This window comes from Nothobranchius furzeri, chromosome 1 (assembly GCF_043380555.1).
Source record: "Nothobranchius furzeri strain GRZ-AD chromosome 1, NfurGRZ-RIMD1, whole genome shotgun sequence".
NCBI lineage: Eukaryota > Metazoa > Chordata > Actinopteri > Cyprinodontiformes > Nothobranchiidae > Nothobranchius > Nothobranchius furzeri.
In genome coordinates, this window is record NC_091741.1 from 94,723,628 (window position 1) to 94,740,922 (window position 17,295).

The following is a 17,295-nucleotide window of genomic DNA, read 5'->3' on the forward strand; positions in this document are numbered from 1 at the left end:
TTTTGCTGTCACAAATGATCCTTTTCCACTCTGCAGGAGATCCATAATGAGCAGAACGGGAAAACTGACCAAAGCTGGTGAAGAGGGGCATTTAGAGCCTGAACGTGCTGCTTCATCCTCTTGACAACCTGGGTAATCTTCCCTATCTCTCCCTGTGTGTACTTCTGCTCCCACACGGCTCCTCCCCGCCACATAACGCTCACACACACAAACGTTGACTCATATCCGCACATGGTCGTATTATTGTAAAACACATCAGTCTACTTTCAACCTAAATCACTCTGTTGCTGTTTGAAAAATCTATAGAATATTGAAAATGCATCCCAGCTAAATGAATGAACAAATACCAGTGATCAGCTTGTGTGGGAGTGCGCTGACATTTACTAAACCGATGATGAGTTGGTGTAAAGAACATCTGTGAGTCAATAATTAGCTTGCACTCTGATCCTCACATAACTAAGACGAACACACACACAAGGCAGACTCTTATAAAAAACATACACAGATTTGTCTTATCTGGCTCCAATTTTCTTAGGCTAAGGGAGGTCATTTTAAATGTAAACAGGGTTAATTTTTTTCCCCACTTATAAGAGGGCTCTGGCGTGGAGTGCTCTCTCCAGATCTGATCAAATGAAGCCAAGTGAGAACAAAGAAACCAGGTTATTAAATTTAGTTCCCTTTTTCTGTGTGTGTTCCTGTCAGTGACCCAGGGCAACGGCAGCACAGGCAGCCTGAGGACATCACGGGAAGACGTGTGTCCTAGTCTTGTCTTTCACTGAACTCTTATATCACAGTTAAACTGAATAATATTTTATATTCCATATTATTGAGGCAACTTCCAAGAGTCTAAGGTAAACAACACGATGCCTCAGGGCGTCACTGAGATAAGTGCATCGAATAAATGGAAAGTGTCCATCAAACACACCCCACGGCGTCACTAAAGTGAGCCGTTTCAGATGTCTTATTCACACAACCCATGAGGTGTTATGTTTATGTGAGGATAATCAGAGCTTTTAATCTCATTGGGCAAAGAAGCAGAAATAAAAACGAATATTAATTAAAGTTTTGGAGTTCAAAGTGACTTAAAGGAGAGCAGAGCAACATATCTCAGATTAGAGATTGGATCTGCTCTGTAAAGAAAGGGGAAGTGAAAGGAGGATGTAAAGAAAAACAAAAGCAACTGGTTAAAGAATAGATTTCACTTCTGTTTGAGAGTAACTCACATCCTGCTGCAGATTGCTAGTACTCGTCTTTGAACGTGTATTCTTAGTGTCTTGATTTTAAACCTGTTTTTTAAATGAGCGTATCCTTTTTTTTCTTTTCTCACTGACACAGAATATCTGCAACTAGGAATCGTTTTGCAATAAAATATTCATTAAACCTGCTGAAAAGAAATCATCTGGCCTCGCTTCAGGTTGGTACACTCTCTTCTCTATCTGTGGATTAAAAATCTTGCTAAAGTGGCACTGATGTGTTTGCCCTTTGAACTTTTTCATTACTTTCTAATTGTCACAGAAAAAGTAAATGAGGTGAAACAAAGTCAAGGAAAAGTTTAATGTTTACAAAAAGGAACGCTTTTGTGATTACCATTATCGGCTTCATGCTTTTTGTGACCCCATGTCGCTGTAAGCGTCCAGCTGGGTAGCATGATCTCCGTCCTAACATGGTTGAATGGCCGTTGTCCGAGGCAGATGATTGTTACAAGAAGCTGAAGTCAAAAGGAAACTAAATGACCTCTAAAGAGTCCCTAAAAATAAAGCTAACAGCAGGTCTACCACCACTTTGAAAACGGATTACATTTGTCATGTGTTCCAGAAACTGTTCACACTACTCTTTAACTGAAATTGTCAAAAAGTCCCCAAAAAGCTGCTACCATCCCAAACATGGATTTCATTGAAAGAAAGTTGTGTTTTCAATTCAGTTTGATTTAAAACACCCAATCAGGAGAATAAAGTAATGCTGCCTGTTTTTATACAGTACCTTCTAGAACAGGGGTCTCAAACTCATTTTAGCTCAGGGGCCACACTGATGGAAATCTAGTCCCAAGTGGGCCGGACCGGTAAATTAAAAACAACTTCAGATTGTTTTCTTTGTTTTAATATAATCAATATAAAACAAAGCTGGAGCCTGAGGACAGTGTATCCAAAATAGTACAACACCTGAAGTGTACTTGAAAATTTGAATAAATAAAAATAATAATAAATAAATAAACAAATAAATAAATAAAACATTCCTTAGTGATTCAAAGAGCTTACAGATCACATGGCTAGATCAGTTTCATGCAGCACTTGAAGTATATTTGACTCATTTTACTTTACATCTTTTAGCTTTCACCAGCACATCAATATCAGAAGTCACATCCTGAGTGGCGGCCAACTTCAGGATGTGATTCAAGTTCTAGTGTGAGCTTTGAGCGCAGCTTTGTTTTATTTATACTCATTACAGAGAAAACTTGCTCACAAAGATAAGTTTATTTTCACTCTACATTGTAAAATTTGAAAATAAAGTTTACACAACCATCCCGTGGGCCGGATTTAACACATTTGCGGGCCGGATCGGGCCCGCGGGCCGCATGTTTGACACCCCTGTTCTAGAGTCTTTGGTCTCATTCACTTATTTATTTAGTAATGTTGTTGTGGTCTCCAGCATGAACTGTTGCCTTGTGCATCATTTTCTGCAGAAGAAAGCAGCTCTTGCGCTTCTGTTTCAGGAAGTAGAAGTTGGTAGGAGGAGTGGGTGGTGAGAAACAACTTAGTCTTGGTCATTAATATTCATGATATGCAAATGCCTTGCCTCGCCCTAAAAGCAATGTGAATTATCCACTATCTTTGTTGAGAATACTATAAAACGTATTTTCTTGGGTAAAAAAAATGCAACATTAATGTGTTATCTCCACAAATAACACAAACCCAAATGTGTTCCACCATGCTGTGGTGCTGTTAATGGTTCCTTCTACTTGTCGAGACGTGCTCTGCTCTCTCCTTCTGGTCGCAAGTAAACGTGGGCAAAGGCATGCTAATTTTCCCTGTGAATAAAGACTGGCTTTTGTTTGACCCAATTATTTTCCTGTTTATTTACTTCCTGCGGCTGATGCAGGCTGTGAGGGTTGAAGAAAATGTTCACGTTCAGCAAGCATATGCAACTCAAAGTGACCGATCATATTACAAAAGTTCTCATGGTTTCTGAACGACACCTTGATGATGAACAATAAAATTTAGCTTTTGATCGAGTCTGAAAACGTATCTGTGAAGCAGGCCTGTCTGCTCAGTGGCAGAGCATTCCACATAGTCAGAGAACAGAGAATGCACCAGCTGCGGTACATCCATAGGGGGCGCTACTATTATCAGTCCTGGGGAGCTGGAAAAACAACTCTTCAGCTGCAGCCAAACAGCCAATCATGTTTGGTTTTCTAAGGAAAACGTGAGAACCTTTGGCCAATCAGCATCACAGAAATTACTTTCCCTGATGCACTGGCCAACAGTGCTCCTGACACAGAAAACAGCCAGCTAGCTTGCTAGTTTAGAAATCTAGACAGACAGTGGCAACCCTGCTCTTCAGGTTGGTCTAGCTACGTGCCATAGGAAACATAGCAGGTCTACTATTGGCCTGAACAGTTCTGTGTTATGCTAGTGGCAACCAGCTGCTCACAAAGGGCTGTTTGATTTTATTTGTGGTGCGTCTTCGTCATTGAGCTGAATTGTCTTTTTGTTTTTATCCAGGTAATCAATGAGGCTTTTAACTGCGATGATCTGGGCAGCAGGCCTGTTGGCAGTGCCACAGATGTGCGCTTCGTCCCATGACAGCATCGTAGACCGTTCATCTATGAACCTTTGCTCTGTCCCTACAGACCTGCCACAAACGGCTGAATATCTTGATCTTTCATGCAATCACATCCATCGGATTCACAAAGGAGACTTTAAAAACACCACCATGCTTAGGTTTCTGAACGTGTCATGGAACGGTTTAGAGAAGATGGATGCAGAGACTTTTCTTGACACGCCACATCTGGAAGGACTGGATCTGTCCCACAACATGCTGACAAACCTGTCAGGTCAACAGTACCTGCTACACACAGGGAACCTTGTGATGCTGAACTTGGCCTGGAACAGCTTCCTCAACATGACATTAGGCAGCGAATTCAGTCTTCTGGTCAAACTGGTGGATTTTACACTTGGAGCAAAAAACATCCATGTAGGTGATTTTAAGAGCCTCGCTACAGTAAAACTACACAGCTGTACTCTTTCCTTGGAGGAGAAACTTGAATATGAAGCACATAGCCTGATGGGTGTTCATGCTCAGTGGCTTCATTTAGATTTCAACGCTGGAAAACTAGTGCACAGTGATCTGATTGCTGATGCTTTTTCACTCTTTGTTCATGTAGAGGTCAGAAATCTGACAGGAGGTTACAGCAGCCTAAGTAAGGAACTTGGTCAGTTAGCAGAAATCCACACTTCCCATTTTTATATGAACCACATCGTGATTGACTGGGAAGATGTAACTCACTGTATTAATGTTGCTCTGCAGACTTCTATTTCCCATATGAGTGCCTACGACGTAGCCATAGACCATCCACCCCTCAAGAACACCGATGTTGCCAAGACGTCCACCATGAAATCTTTCACCTTCAAACAAGGTGTAGTAAACTCGTTTTTCTTCAGTCAGGAGTGCTTGTACAACTTTTTCATCAGCATGCCAGTAGAGCACTTAAGTATGTGGGACACTTCCCTCATACACATGACGTGTCCGGAGGACCCGAGTCCAATCCTCGAGCTGGACTTTTCCTACAATGCTCTGTCTGACTCTATCTTCTCCACAGTGGAAGGTCAAGAAACCATTGAATGTCAGACTCTGACCAATGTAGAAAAGTTAACACTGCTGGGCAACAATCTGAAGGACCTCCTGTTAGTAAGCAAACGTGTACAACACATGAGATCTCTGAAACACTTGGACATGAGCCTCAACTCTCTATTTTATGATGGTCAGTCTGAGTGTCTGTGGCCTTCAAACATCACCATTATGAACCTTTCCTCTGCAGGTCTGACTGACTCTGTGTTTAAATGTCTACCAAAAGGAATAGAAACGCTGGACCTGCAGAACAACCAGGTTTCAGTGGTGCAGTCCTTCATCTTTAAACTAAAAAATCTTTCTCTGCTGAATCTTAATGCTAACAGGTTGCAGGACCTGCCAGTGTGTGATGGTTTGCCTAAACTGAACAAGCTTCTCCTGAAGTCAAACTCCCTCCACGCTCCCTCACTGAGTAGGTTGGAAGGCTGCCCCAATCTGCACCTCCTGGATGCTAGTCACAATCCTTTCACCTGCACCTGCAGTCTGAGAAACTTCATTAGCCTTGGCTTCAAGTCTGACAACAAGAGAGGTCAGCCAGGTATTGAACTGTTGGCTTGGCCACATGGCTACCATTGTTTCTATCCTGAGGCTCTGAGAGACTCCATGTTGAAAGATTTTTGGGTCTATGAGATCTCTTGTAATGTGGGTCTCCTAGCCACCGCCATCTTAGTCCCTACCGTTGCACTGATCTTAACAATTCTCTTTTTATGCCAACGTCTGGATGCTCCCTGGTACATAGGCATGATCTGGCAGTGGACCAGAGCCAAACGTCGTACAAGAAAACAAGTTCGACCTGAGGACCTGATCGGTGTAGAGTTTCATGCTTTTGTGTCCTACAGCCAGCATGATGTAGAATGGGTGAAGAACCATCTCCTTCCCAACCTTGAAGGTCCTGACCTCCGATTGTGTCACCATGAGAAAAACTTTGTGCCTGGAAAAACTATTACTGAGAACATTATCAGCTGTGTGGAGAAAAGTCGCCGCTCTCTGTTTGTGCTCTCTGCTCATTTTGTCAAAAGCGACTGGTGCCATTATGAGCTGTACTTCGCCAGCCACCAACAGCTTTCTCTGGGCACAGACGGCATTGTGCTGGTGCTCCTGGAGCCTCTGCCTCAATACCTGATCCCATCCAAGTACTACCAGCTGAAGGCCATGATGAACCGCCATACTTATCTGGAATGGCCTCAGGACAGAGCTAAACACAGGCTGTTCTGGGCTAACCTCAGAGCTGCCTTACAAGCTGACTTACCAGACGTACCAGTCACACACTTACAGGAGTGATTGTAGAGGGAGGCTTCTAGAGGAAATGCAGTGTTGATTGGATAATAGGGATGCTTTGCAAAACTAAAGCTGACACCAGAAAGATTTGATTGCTCTGGAGCTAAAGAACAAAACAAAAAACAAATCTGACTTTCTGATTTGCTTTTTGTCCAAATGAAGATGTGTTATGCGTATTGCATTTGATTTCTCAAATAACCTTTCGACTGACGCTTGATGTATATATCTGCACAAACTGTCATTTTTGATCAATACTGCAGCAAAATAATACACTTTGTTAAAGAGTACCAGATCAAAAAGCGTTTGATTTCTTGTCTTCTGTCAGCTCTCAAACATATGAAATGTTGGGATTGACCAAGCAGAGCCAGCTCTGACCTCTTTGGTGCCTTAGACAAGAATGTTGCTGATACTCCTTTGAATCACAATTTAAACAATAACACAGAAACAATAGGCATAGTTTTAAGCTTTTATCCAGAGGTGTGACCAAGTCCCTGCTTTGCAAGTCACAAGTAAGTCACAAGTCTTTCCAGTCAAGTCTCGAGTCAAGTCCAAGTCAAAGACAACCAAGTCCAAGTCGAGTCCAAAGTCAATGATGTGGAAGTCCAAGTCGAGTTCAAGTCCTTATCTTTGAACCTTCAAGTCATATTCGAGTCATCTGTCCAACTTCAATTTAATGACAATGATAATACATTCCAGGAATAAAACTTCTTAAAGCTGAATTTATTTGCTCAAACAAGCAGAAAGTTCAACTGAAATTGATTATAAACAAAGTGCTGTATTAGCAGTACAAACTCTGACCCAGAACTAAGAATTATTTATGATTTTTGTCCATGCCACTTTGTGCTGAAATATCAAATATGCTTCAAGTCAACATGCAAGTTCGAGTCAAGTCGTAAGTCTTTATAGATTTTATCAAGTCAAGTCAGAAGTCAATAAAATAAAGACTCGAGTCTGACTTGAGTCCAAGTCATGTGACTTGAGTCCACACATCTCTGCTTTTATCTACATAGAAATGACCAACTACATAAAATGGAAGAAACAAATGACATTAATTAGGAACACTGTATAAATAAGGCCTCATTACGTTTTGTCAAATTAACAAATAAACATAATAAGGCAGAAAACAAGCAACACAATATGAACTGAAATTACTTTTTGCTTTTGTTTGTTTTTTGTCTTTCTGCTTTTGCTGGGATCTCCTCAGCAAATCAACTGTCTCCATTTAGTCCCATCTTCTGTATACTACATTCACCAACTTCCTGTCCTCTTTCACCACATCCATAAATATTCATTTTGGACTTCCTCCTGCCTGGTGGCTCCAACTTCAGCATCCTTCTACCAATGTAATCATCGTCTTCCCCCTGGACATGTCCAAACCATCTCAGTCTGGCCTCTTTGACTTCATCTCCAAGACATCTAACAGGAGCTGTCCCTCTGATGTCCTCATTCCTGGTCCTGTCCATCCTCATCACTCCCAAAGTGAACTTCAACACGATGAGCTCTGCAACATACCCACACTTTAATGAGTATATTTCTGTAACAATATGAATATGTAGCTTTTAAATATTTTTATGTCATTTTATAAATTCTGTCAGTGTAATTTGCAATCGCATTGTATTGATATATCTGTTATTTTTATTCTGGTTAGATATAAATGCCTAACCAGGGACAAGGGCTGTAAATTAGCCTCAGGCTAGAAGCCTTATGTATACTGTATCTGTTGCTTATGGTGACAGTGTTTTGTTGTACAGTCCCTGTTAAAACAAAGCAAAGTAAAGTAACCACGACATTTATTTGATTAATCTGGTCTCATTATAGAGGTAACCATTGAGGGATTTGTTGGGATGTGTAAATATGGAGCATTGTAAATCATGAATGGCAGATAAACTGTTTGCACACATTGAAACTCCGTTGAAGCTAGTCAAAACAAGCCAATCTGTAGCTTTTTGTTGCTTTTATTTTGTTGATTTCACAGTAAAATGTTAAGAGTTTGCTGCACGGTTGGCAGCTCTAAAAGAGAAGGGTGAGTACCCAGCTTTCTTTTAATTAAATAACTTAGATGAAGACAGATGGGAATAAACAACAGCGGCCAATCAAACGGACTAATATCCAATCTAATTTTATTTCTATGGCACATTTAAAAACAGTGTGGCAGCTGACCAAAGTGTTTAACAGGTGAACAGTAAAACAGAAATCCATAAAAACAATACAACACAGACCAGAAATAACAGCATACAATTAAAATTATCAATGGACAAAAGGCTAAATAGTATCTTCTAGTGGCTATAAAGACCAAAAGTGTAGTACCAGATTTCAGACACTGGAGGCAGCAACTCCCTATCTTCCCATGCACTTTCCTCGTGGAAACAAGAGTGCTGTTCTATTTCTTCCAGCAGAGGGCGCTAAATCCCATCCCCTTTATTTCAAGGCAACAACAGTGTTTGAAGGAATTTAGAGCAAGTGTTTCTGCTATGTTAGTCTTGTAAAAGTCTATTTAGACAAATAACAAACACTATACAAGTACTGCTATTTTGTTTGTTTACTGGTTACTTAATTATTAACAGTAAAAAGTGGAACTGATGAGAGATTTAAAGGATTTCCGCTCCCACTTGATTGACCCACATATCAAGATCGCATCAAAACAAACATTTTGAACAATAATAAATACATTCAAACTCTTTATTTACTATAAGGCTCTTACAAGCTCTATACCCTTAGGGGGATCTTGGAGGGTGCGTGGGAGTTTGCTCAACCAATCTACATGTGTTTTGTAGATTTGGAGAAGGTGTTCGACCGCGCGTCCCTTGGGAGCAGCTGGAATGAGAATCAGCTCCTCTAAATCCGCATATATAGACATATATTTATAAATGTATATATATATATATATATATATATATATATATATATATATATAGACATTTATAAATATGTCTATATATACATAGACATATACTTTTATATATATGTATGTCTATATATTAAATGTATATGTATATATATATATATATATATATATATATATGTCTATATATACATATATACATCGACATATACTTTTATATATATGTATGTCTATATATTAAATGTATATATATATATATATATATATATATATATATATATATATATATATATATATATATATATATATATATAGAGACATTTATAAATATGTCTATATATACATAGACATATACTTTTATATATGTATGTCTATATATTAAATGTATATGTATATATATATATATATATATGTATATATATATATAGACATTTATAAATATGTCTATATATACATAGACATATACTTTTATATATATGTATGTCTATATATTAAATGTATATGTATATATATATATATATATATATATATATATATATATATATATATATATATATATATATATACAGACATACATATACCATATATATAAATGTCTACATATATATATATATATATATATAGACATATACTTTTATATATATGTATGTATGTCTATATATATATATATATATATATATATATATATATATATATATATATATATATATATATATATATATATATATTAAATATGATTTAACAGTGTTATTGACCTGGGCATCCATCTTCAGAGCCTGGTCCATTTTTACTCCAAGGTTGGAGATTACAGAGGATACATTAGGTGAGAGATAGTTGAGGTCAGGTTGATGAGTTGCCGTGGTACTGTTAGGACTGAAAACGATTAAGTCAGTTTTGGAGTCATTGAGATGGAGGAAGTTATCAGCTAGCCATTGCTTGACCTCAAGGATACAATCAGACAGAACTTTCGTTGATTGAGTTGGCTTAAACGAAAAATAGATTTGACAGTCGTCAGCGTAAAGATGGTATGAGACAGCGTGCTTTCTGAAAATGGCTCCTAAGGGCAGTATATAGAGGTTGAACAGTAACGGGCCGAGAATTGAACCTTGTGGGACACCCCAACGTAGAGGCTGTGACTCGGATGAACAGCCATCCAACATGACCCTAGCAGACCTGTTACAAAAGTATGACCTAAACCAATCTAGGGCTGTGCCTGAAATGCCAGCCCAAGTGTGAAGTCTTGTGATCAAAATGTCATGATCGATCGGGTCGAATGCTGCAGATAGATCCAAAAGTACCAGAACCACATGGAAACCTGAATCTAAAGCCAGAAAAATGTCATTAAACACCCGAACGTGAGCAGTTTCAGTGCTGTGCTGTTTTCTAAAACCAGACTGGCAGATGTCCATTACCTGAAATTCATTTAGATGTTTCATCAACTGTGCATAGACTATTTTCTCAAGGACCTTAGATAAAAACGGTAATTTGGAAATTGGTCGGAGATTAGAGTAATCGGTGGGATCAAGGCCGGGTTTTTTCAAGATTGGTTGTAGAACCGCGTGTTTAAAGGCACGAGGAACTTCAGCCAATGTCAAGCAATCTGCTTCTTTTCTAAACTTGCAAAAAGTAACAAAACCATTTGAAAGCCACTATTTGTGGATTCTCTGAAAGTTTCCAGTGTGACAACTTATTTGATCATTGATCCTATCATCTAATCTCACAGCTGAAACAAGCATCCTTGATAATCTGTGCACAGGAAGTGTACCGATGCTGTAGTAAAACAAAAGTTATAATTTATTATTAATAAAACCTTGTTGCAGCACTAAAGCAGAAAAATGAGATTTTGCAGTAAATATGCTAAGTATTTATTGTTTTAGAGCCCTTTTATTGGCAGAATCTGATATTAATTTAGTTCTTACAAAAAATGGGTCCCAACATGGTTTGTGTGGCGTTGCCATTGTGTGATGTCACAGGCACAGATCCCCTGTCCTCTTTTTTGGAAATGGAAATATGATCACCCTATATTAAACAAACTGTCCACCCGGGCTTTTGCGCTGCACAGAGACGCCTCGCTGCCTATGACTTTGAACGTCATTTGAGAGCGGTTGAGAGTCAGTCTCTTGTAGACCGACCAATCGATCGACAAACCGATCTTTTTTTCTGCTGATCCGTAAAATGATCCGATCCGTAACTGAAAACCGTGATCCAATCCGAACTGTCACCTTAATAACTTACAGTATTCAGTTTTTCTTACTTCCAGAGACCCATGATCTGAAAGTTGATGCTCTTGACTCATGCTCCCTTTTGTGAGGGTGATTTTTCTCTTGAGTTCAGTTGGAGCTGGGTAAAGGATGTGAACAAACCTAACTCTTGTGTCGTCATTGTATGACTGGTGACCATGTGCATGAACATGTCTGCAAACGTCTACGTAGCTGCACCTGCTTCGTTGCCACAGGTTGCTGCTAATCCACCGCCGGCCCTGCAGCTTTCTTCTGCCATTGCTGTTAAGCTTCCAGAGTTCTGGCAGCATGAACCATCTGTTTCAAAAAACTGCTTTAATAAAAAACATCAATATTTTTATGTAAAAGCAGCAGCTTCCAGTCAGTGTTACTTGTGATCTTGTTTTTAAGAAGAAATGCACTAAAATACTTTAAAGAAGGAAACTATAGACTGTTGAGTGTTGACAGAAGGAAAAACAAAATGATCATAGATGTTCCATGCTTGTTGCTGTTTTATGTTATTTCCTGTTAACTACAGAATACTGAAAACATGTTGGATATTATTAGACAGTTAAATAAGCTTTAAATATTTTTTTATCTGTATTTTTGGATAAAGAAAATCTTAAGAGATTAATGAGTTGAAAATGATTTAATTTCTAAATCACAGAGCAAGAAACAAATGAAACACTTTTTCAGTTAGTAGGTTTGATCGATTGTGGACAAAAATGTTTAAACAATTAACCAGATATCTAGTTAATTTTCATTGTTTATTCCAGTTAGCTTGAGCTGATGTGATGAATGTGCTCTACAAAAAAATAAACAACCTGATTTTAAAACGAACCCTCCTGCAACAGAAAACCTTGTCTCTTATAAAACTTACACATGTTGAGTTTGTTGCTTTAGTTGAAATGGAAGTGGAGGTTTTGTTCAATGATGAGCTGTGTGTGTGTGTGTGTGTGTGTGTGTGTGTGTGTGTGTGTGTGTGCGTGCGTGCGTGCGTGCGTGTGTGTGTGTGTGTGTGTGTGTGTGTGTGCTTGTTTAGCTATCCTAATTAGGACCAAACTGGCATATTCACTAATCTTCTGATGAGCCTTATAGGTCCAAAACCCAGTCCTAATACAGTGGACCTCATGTTTTAGGCTTAGGGGTGAGATGTGAATTGAATTTTTGTTACAGTTATGTTTAGGAATACACTGGTTAGGGTTAGGGTAAGGGTTAGGGTTAAGAATAGACTGATGAGGGTTAGGCACAAACCAGTCATTATAAAAAGGGAAGTCAATTACGGTCCGCATAACAAATGCTAGACAAGAATGTGTGTGTGTGTGTGTGTGCGCGCGCGCGTGTGTGTGTGTGTGTGTGTGTGTGTGTGTGTGTGTGTGTGTGTGTGTGTGTGTGTGTGTGTGTGTGTGTGTGTAAAGGGGTTGTTCACACACATGCAGGTGCACTGAGGGAGCCAGAGGTTGTGGTGAAGTGGAAAGTTGCACCTCAGTAGTTTCTCAGCACAGACACACTGCTTCGTGACCACATCCTGCTTTCTGCAATTTCATGACCCACTTTGTCCTCCTCACCATCAACAACAGCGACCTTCATCTGCACAGATGAGAGCACTGACATTCTGTTTTTCTGTGTTTGACTCACATACTTTCTCAAGCTGATAAAATGCCAGCAACAGGATCAATGGAAATTTGAATCAAACATCTACTTTGATGCAAATTACAAAACACAAATTGTATTATTTGCTTCATAAAAGAAACAGAACATTTCAAGTCATCCGAAAAGTTATTTTTAATCTTATTAGAGTCACTTCAACCCGCTTAGGAAACCTTCCTGAGCTCAGCTGTTTGAATGTAAACATGAGGGACAAAAGCTGATTTCTCTGAGAAAGAGGAAGCTAAAAATATCTGATGCCACCTCTGGAACTAGTGATGAAAAGAACATCAAAATGAAATGCATTCACTAGATTTAAATCAGTTTTTATGTTTACTGAGAAAAAAATACCTCATTCTTTAAAGGCAGCGTGTATTTTTACTTGTTTGCTTTCAGATTCTGTGGATCTCGTTCTTTTTGTTAATATTTATCACCAACATCTATTCTAAGTATTTGCTTGAAATTGTAGATTTTCATATACATAAACTGTGGATAGGCATTCTATATTCATGCGCCATCTTGAAATAGTGTAGCTGTTATGAGACATGCAAGATATAATGCTCCGCGTTTGTGCTTTGGCATGGTGTAAACTGAAAGAACGACAGGGAACAAACAGCAGTAGTAATACCACTGGAAGCACGCGGTCTGCCAGACCATCCAACCAAGACGAAGAGAACATAAAAACTGTTGCTGTACTCGATTAGTTTGAATTACAAACAAAATAATCAAAAGATGTCGAACTTGTCTGGTCGTCATCACACCCAACTCTCTGCAGATGCGCATGATAAACTCTCCGACCACCTTTAGCTGGGCACCAGCTTACACTCTCACCAGATTACACTCTCAACAACTACCCTGATCCTTGCTGCACCCTTCGAGCGGCCTGAGAGAACCTGCCTGCTTCCTTCTGGACTGGTAAGTTACCATAACAGTCATAATTTAAAATGTTTACTAACTGCTTAAATTGCTAAGATAATTGATTGTGGGTTAGGCATAAGAGATTGGCAAATGATTATACTATCAAGCTTATTTTATTCATAAAGAACACGCCTGTCTTTGATGACATCAGGCCTTTTGATGCGTGTGGGCTTCCGTAATAGCAGTACCTGCTCTGAACTGCACCATGCTAAAGAGTTATTTTTGATCACAAAGTCAGTAATGGAAACGTATCAGTTTATTTAAGAATAAAACACAGGTTCATAAGATCTGAAGGGTTTAATCAGCCAAATTCTCAAAAACACAAACTTGATGTTATGTTTTCTAGATTTTATGTACTTAAACAAAGATGCAACTCCTGAAGCTTGTTGGTTTGTCCAGACTTCAGCTCAAATCTCACTTGTTCTGCTCTCCAGCTGAACTCTGCAACATGAAGAGAAAAGCGTCATTTTATGTTAAAACTCACTTTACCAGCTTCTAAATGACACGTCAACAACCGCAAATTCCAGTGGTAGATTGTAGATGTTAGATATTTGTTTCCCACAAACCTGAAGCTTCCACACCAGAAGGCAAACAGCGGCGCCGTAGATGCTACTCTTCACAATCAAAACGACGTAGGAGAGTTTGGCGTTCTGAGTGATCCTCAGGTACTTATCTGTAAGAAGATCAGATTAGAAAAATTCTGTTTAAGAACACAGAGGAACAGTTAATCTGTAATTTATCTTCAACATGATGTCTTTTAGATTTTGGTGGGTTTTTTTAAATGTTGTTTACCTCGAGTCATGCCGTTATCTCTGTCAGTTGCTGGAATGAAACATAAGTCAGAGAATGAAAAATGTTGGTTTTTGGTATAAGTGTTGGTGATCTGACGTGATTGTTGTGGAGTAACGCACAAATAACTGAACCAGAATGAAAGGTGGTTTTGTTTCCATTGTAGAAGCCGACCATGCAGGTGAAATTATTTCCAGGTCTGAACCAGTCCTTAGCCTGGACCTTCAGCCTGCTGGTGATGCCGTAGGACTTATCAGGCCGTCTGATCGCTCTTCCTGTCACCACACCTTTATCTGTTTGGACCCCATTAAGCCTCCAGGACATGCTGACGTGATCTGGGTAGAATTGAGAGGCAACACAAACCAGAGTCTTCTTCCTTTTCTTGTTTTTGTCTTTGCACTCTTTAGCTGAAGGTTTAAGAACTTCGACAGATGGTTCTGTGACCTCAAGGCCTGGTTCTGAAAGAGGAGAGAAAAAAAGTTAGATGAAAGTTTCTTTCATGATCAAAGTCACTATGCTCATTAAACGTGTGTGTGTGCATGTGTGCGTACGTGAGTGTGCGTGTGTGTGTCAGAAGAGATGGGTTTTATTGAATTAAAATCTAATTATTTATTATACTGGCGTTTGTTATTTTATATATATATATATATATTTCTCCAAACAATGTTCTCATCAAACCTGCATTTGCATCATATCCTTACAAACGTTAGAAACACTCACCTGTAACTGTGAGTTTAGTTCCAGCTGCAGCGTAAGGATCATAGTTCACACTGACAAACATCTGCACCACAAACACCTCAGACTTTCAGCTCTGAATGCTTTCTGTGTTTTTCAGATGTTTTACAGACAAACTAAACAAACTCTGTTTGTAAAATCACACTGAAATAAAGCTTTGACAGAATTTGTTTGTGCTGTTTTCTAATTCTAAAAAGATAAATGTCTTTTCTCATTTCCGTCCAGTAATTCTTGCAAATGTTGAACTTTCTTCCCTAAAACTGTGAGTTTAGTTCCACCTCCAATAAGCTTCTGACTGGTGACTCCCAGTCGTTCACAGAGCTGATTAGAACTGACAGTGATCCGGGTGATGAGCCAATCCTTCTGCACAGAAACAACTTTCATTTCCTGGCACAAATAAATGCTGAAATTAACTTTTTCATTATAACTTGACTGACTTTGTTCAAGTTGAAGTCTTATTAGTCGTCACACACTGGTGAAATCTGTTCTCCCATCACCTGGGCCAGTGGTGAGCTACAGACACGGCTACTATTCAGCCCTCATACGAACCCCTTAATGCTGACTGTCCTGCAGGGATGGATTGGGTCCCATTTTTAAAAGTCTTTGGTATGACCCAACGGTGGATTTGAACCCACGATCCCCCAGTCTCAGGGTGGAAATCAGATGTCTAATATTCTCTGACCTGAGAGTGAGCTTGATCCGAGTTTGTTAGAAGTTTTCTAACCTAAAACAGTGAGTTTGGTTCCAGCTCCAAAGTGAGCCTCCTTGTTGGAGTACAGAGACGCCAGACTGGAGCAAAATCTCCCTGTCTCGTGCTCGAAAAATACTACAGCTTTATCACCAACTGTAAAGTAAGAACGTCACCTCTAACCTTCTGAATCTACCGCCATCCATTAAACGTTCTCCCTCTCCTGATATTAGCAGTCCTTCTGCAGAGCTCGATGAGCTGCTGAACGGGTGAATCAACCGAGGAATCAGGAGTGTTGGAGCAGAGGAACAACCAAGACCTGCTGGTCTTCAAGGACCAGAGTTCCCCACCCTGCTTTACGACATTTAAAAGGTTCATTTGGTTCAGTCACCAAAGTATGGCTCACCACTCACACTGGACATGATCAGTGCTGAAAACAGCCATCAGCTGCTTTTTATTTACAGTGGGTTTGGTTCTTGGACTAAAAGGATCTGGGTTCTGACACCAGACAGCTGAATTTGTTACAGACCTGGTTTAGTTAGAAGGATTTCTACACTAAAGATGTTACTTTAACTTCCCTTCTGTACCTTCTAGCTGTCTTCAGCTGGTTATGTTTACATTTAAAGTCTTACTCACCCAGAACAGTCAGTTTTGTTCCCTGGCCAAAATGAGCTTCGTTATTGGCACAGCGCGCCATCTTAATAACATAAAGAAGCGAGCTGGACATCTACTGTGAATAATCTATGATCTATAAACAACAACAACACTCATAGGTAATTATTTGATCCTATTAGAATCATCTTCCGCTCACCTAAAACACTCAGTTTATTTCCTTTTCCAAAGTCAGCTTCAGCTGCAGAGACTCTCGTCCACCAGACAGCCACGACCTTTTTATGATGGCAGCTTGTAATAATCCCAGTAATGAGAAAGTTTTTAGCCTGCTGACTGAGCCTCAGGTTCTCTGATCTGTTTACCTTTACACAAGGTAAACAACACATCTTCCAAACGCTCCACATGAAGTCAAAGATCTTTTACTAAAACATGTTGAGGGTTACAGCTAAGGTTGTCTGCATTAACAATGATTTTTCAGGGCATTCTGCCTGCCTTCAGCTGACTTGATTTCCTGCTCTGACAGGCGCCCTGAGCTGCTGCAGCTGTCTACACAATGGACGTTAAAGTGAGGAGGTTTTTGTGTAACGGCTCAGTGAGATTCAATCACCGTGGCTCCCTGTCCGCACGATGAAAAAGCATCACACAAAAAGCTGCTATCTCTGTTGTGCCCCCCCCCCCCCCCCCCCCCCCCCCGCCAAGCTCCTCCGTATCTCAGCCTCCAT

At 39.5% G+C, this 17,295-nt stretch overlaps 1 protein-coding gene and 1 gene segment (V, D, J or C); one reads left to right on the forward strand and one right to left on the reverse strand.

Annotated features, from left to right (window-relative positions):
- Window positions 1-41: 41 nt before the first annotated feature.
- Window positions 42-6,415, forward strand: tlr1 (toll-like receptor 1). Of its 3 annotated transcripts, none has more exons than XM_015945040.3 (3): window positions 42-132; window positions 1,336-1,414; window positions 3,720-6,415. In XM_015945040.3, exon 3 carries the CDS (start codon window positions 3,727-3,729, stop codon window positions 6,124-6,126), a length of 2,400 nt encoding a protein of 799 aa, XP_015800526.3. In that variant the 5' UTR covers window positions 42-132; window positions 1,336-1,414; window positions 3,720-3,726; the 3' UTR covers window positions 6,127-6,415. The 3 variants fall into 3 exon arrangements, with proteins under 3 accessions (XP_015800526.3, XP_054595003.2, XP_070411473.1); XM_054739028.2 differs by lacking the exon at window positions 42-132 and having other exon boundaries at window positions 1,147-1,414; window positions 3,720-4,191; window positions 4,525-6,415; XM_070555372.1 differs by lacking the exon at window positions 42-132 and having other exon boundaries at window positions 1,147-1,414.
- Window positions 6,416-14,045: 7,630 nt separating this feature from the next.
- LOC107376091 (T-cell receptor beta-1 chain C region-like) lies at window positions 14,046-15,657 on the reverse strand. The segment is given in 6 exon segments: window positions 14,046-14,190; window positions 14,316-14,422; window positions 14,542-14,571; window positions 14,661-14,996; window positions 15,259-15,319; window positions 15,610-15,657. Coding segments are annotated over 6 exon segments (609 nt in total).
- Between the last annotated feature and the right edge of the window lie 1,638 nt (window positions 15,658-17,295).

What these genes read in the sequence shown, in the direction of transcription:
- tlr1 (XM_015945040.3), top strand. Translation starts at nt 3,727, where the DNA reads ATGAGGCTTTTAACTGCGATGATCTGGGCAGCAGGCCTGTTGGCAGTG.